General features: G+C 37.1%; 1 protein-coding gene and 1 long non-coding RNA gene across 2 annotated transcripts in view; both read left to right on the top strand.

Annotated features, from left to right (window-relative positions):
• The window catches only part of LOC105557476 (sodium-coupled monocarboxylate transporter 1-like), a 4,728-nt gene extending 3,999 nt beyond the window's left edge, over positions 1–729 (top strand). Inside the window, exon 3 of the mRNA XM_012004721.1 lies at positions 664–729. Coding sequence (XP_011860111.1) covers positions 664–729 — 66 coding nt within the window. The remainder of the gene's footprint in view (positions 1–663) is intronic.
• Positions 730–2,592: 1,863 nt separating this feature from the next.
• LOC105557470 lies at positions 2,593–3,346 on the top strand. The gene is made up of 3 exons (XR_001008606.1): positions 2,593–2,667; positions 3,029–3,069; positions 3,265–3,346. It is a non-coding gene; the product is annotated as an uncharacterized LOC105557470 (long non-coding RNA).
• Positions 3,347–3,629: the final 283 nt, after the last annotated feature.

The following is a 3,629-nucleotide window of genomic DNA, read 5'->3' as shown; positions in this document are numbered from 1 at the left end:
GAGAGAGAGAGAGAGAGAGAGAGAGAGAGAGAGAGAGAGAGATTGATTGATTGATTGATTGATTGATTGATTGATTGATATTTATTTAGCTTTCTCCTCTATTTCTAATACATTAAAATACATTTGCAACATATTCTTTTAACACTCTTTTAAATGACTCAATTTTTTCACACTGCCTTATTTCGTTTGGTAACACATTGTACATTTTCACTCTTTCATTGAACATACTTTTTCACGCACTTCTGGTTTTACGAAATTGAATTACAATATCTCCTGCCTGTCTAGTTTGTCTTATTTCTCCACTACCACTTCTAGTTTACTTCTTAAATGCTCTGGCAACATATTTTTTAAAGAATACTCCAAAGTGTTGCGAAGGCTCCCAAAAAGAAAATATGTAGAAAGGGAGAGTTGTGAGCCACAAAATGAACGAAACTCGGTTCTCACAATATAGAATCAAAACTTCTCGTTAATAGCATAAACGTTTCGACCCTTCATCGGGTCTTCCTCAGTAAAAAACTACAATGAGATCATCGAAAGTACAGGATGAGAATACAGTACAACTTATAATACAGATTGGTTCAATAATTATAGTCAGTTACCTCGTTTAGACCGAATAAAGCATAAGGCAATATCTTAGGGGATTAGTGCACTGTGTGACTTCAGAGTCAATCTTCTATTTGTGTTAGTACCAGTGAGTCTCTAAATTGTCCCAGACATAAAGAGGACTGAATGACACAACTTGACAGAGGGACAAATCCGTAACAATGGTGTTAAACGACTGTGACACAGCATTATCGAACAGGTGAAACTTGATAATAATAAAGTGTTGTAAACATGACAGGGTAAAATTATGAAGTCTTAAGAATTATGAAGTTACAGTTGCTAAACAAAGTACCTATGTTACAGTTACAGGAAAAAAGTAACGTTATTACCAGTTTGTTACCAGAAAAAACGTAATTTGTAACAGTAATAGCGTTACAAGTAACGTGTTACTTCTATACCCTGATATATGGTACAGGATGGCTCATTTTAATCAAGCCATTCAATTTTGTGTATGTTACAATACACAAAATTTTTCAATAATTAGAGCACTATTGTAACAGCATATTCCTGAGACCAAATCAAGTAAAAAGTTCCTGTACTACTTTTTTCTCCGAAAAACAGTTATCGAGATATCATAAGCTAAATCCTGAAAAAGTTATCAATTTTCTCTTGAATCTCAAAAAGTATTAGACAAATAAAAAAATGTTTCAGACAAAAGCTGTCCATATTAATTAGTGGAATAAGACTATGATAAACAATAGGTGGTTACGTTTAAGAAATTTACGATAATCTTCGCATGACTTTGACAATACTATTCAAGGTCATACTGATATTGGTATATTATGCGTTATTTTATTGAAACCCTACAACTTTTATCTGAAAAATTTTTTTCCGGAACTTATACGTTTAGAGATATTTGAGTGGATTGATTAAATGAGTCACCCTGTATATGTATGTACATATATACATACTCAAATACATATGTATACATATGTATATATAAATTTATATATATTTATATATTTATGGAAAAATTTCACCTAATCGCTAATTGTTTCTTTTGTGACATTGCTACTTTATTGTTACATAGTAGTAAATTACCAGATTAGATAAGAAGGTAAAGAAGTTGTAAATATTTTGTCACTTGCAACCGCTTTAAATGTAACAGTGATATACAACAGAAGGAGGAGGAAGGGGGAGGAGAGAGAGAGAGAGAGAGAGAGAGAGAGAGAGAGAGAGAGAGAGAGAGAGAGAGAGAGAGAGAGAGAGAGAGAGAGAGACAGAGACAGAGAGACAGAGACAGAGAGACTAGGTTTTTTTCCACCACGGTGTATCTCGCGCGTCGCTCCACCTCCCGCTCATCGATCGATTTTCTTAAATGCCTTCCGAGTCCGGCCTACCGTCTCCTGCATCCTCATTCGCTCAAACGTGTAAATTAATTCCTCGATAACTATTGTTACTTTGTACCGCGGTACATGATATTTCTCCTTAGTTTAACCCAATCTACCACTATTTTCAAGGTGGCTACTTTTGCATCAGACACCCTGTATAGAATATAATTAATTTGTCTGTTTTTAAGGGTAAACTTGGATATGATAATCATAGTTTTTTAATGCAAAAGGATACTTTTATTTTTGTTATTCTTTAATTGTGCTTGTTGTATTGTTTTATTGTGTGGAGCTTAAAATACGTAGTACTATCAAAACTGATGAAAAGACACTTAAGGGGTCTGGCCACCCTAAAATTTTTCAAAAGTCGAATTTTTTCTCTTATAATTAACTTAGAAGTTCTACCAACAATTTAAGCTGTCGCCGGTATTAAAATTTGTAAAATTGCCGAAGTTATAGGTATTTTTAAGTAGAAAGGTCGAGCCCTTTGACTATATAATCATGGACTGCTAGCATGAAGAATAGAGATAAGGAGACCGAACTGTATGTTCGGGACACGCGGCCAAAACCGATCCCCGATGGTTGTATCTTTAGGTACCAATAGATGGCACTGCAATCTGAAGGCTACCCGATGGCTATTGGCTTAGAGTTGAGGAGGAGGAGAGATTGCAGGGTGGAGCGTGGTGGGGAGAGTTAAAATCGTGCATGTATTTGTGCGCTGTTGCCGGTCTCGTCTGCTTCCACCTTTGACTATATAATCATGGACTGCTAGTTGCCGCATTCAGGCTGTAATCAACATCACGAGCGCCACCATAGGATAAATGGCAGAAAATCGAAACACTAAGTCAGATTTAATGGTAAAACAGGACAGAAGACAGAGATAGAATATAGCTTATGTCGTGCTGTTTTATCATGTTTATCAGAGTTCAGAACCAATTATAATATAATTGGTCCTGAAATGGTCCTGTTTTACCATTAAATCTGACTTAGTGTTTCGATTTTCTGCCATTTATCCTATGGCGGCACTCGTGATGTTGATTACGTGTTAGACCAGGCAAAGTGGAGGCAACTAGCAGTCCATGATTATATAGTCAAAGGCTTCCACACACTACATAGCCGCCGGTGCGTGTACGTGTGGGTCCCGTTAGAGACCCTCTAATCAGAGTCTGGCCAACAGAGTGGTCCGCTAGGTGTAGTCAAATCCAACGAGAGAGAGGGCAGTACGATTATCTCACTCTCTCTTTGAGATATTCGTACTGCCCTCTCTCTCGTTGGATTTGCCTAAACATGGCGGACCACTCTGTTGGCCAGACTCTGATTAGAGGGTCTCTAGGTCCCGTCAAACGGAGGCGCCATCTAGCGGAGCATTAGTAAATTAGAGTCCAGCGACCAATTTGGCCGTGTTTCTCGAACATTTTTCCGTGTCAGTTCGGTCTCCTTATCTCTATTCTTCATGACTGCTAGTTGGCTTTTTTTCGATTTAATGGACATGAAACGCGCCCTCAGGTCCTAAACGGCAGAAAATGGAAACATCAAGTGAGATTCCGATGGTAAATGGTGAGAAAAGAAGGTGTCATATATCACTATTCTACGATTTTTAGCAAATTATCAATCTGCTAAAAGTCGTAAAATAGTGGTGTGTGTGTTCAGGCAGTCTTGCTATATTATACATTTTTACATTATAAGAAAAGAACGAAT

The sequence above is a fragment of the Vollenhovia emeryi genome, unplaced genomic scaffold, assembly GCF_000949405.1.
Source record: "Vollenhovia emeryi isolate VEMERY1.0 unplaced genomic scaffold, V.emery_V1.0 DF939478.1, whole genome shotgun sequence".
In the NCBI taxonomy this organism is placed as follows: domain Eukaryota; kingdom Metazoa; phylum Arthropoda; class Insecta; order Hymenoptera; family Formicidae; genus Vollenhovia; species Vollenhovia emeryi.
Note: the sequence above shows the minus strand (reverse complement) of the source record. Positions and strands in the feature narration are given on the sequence as shown.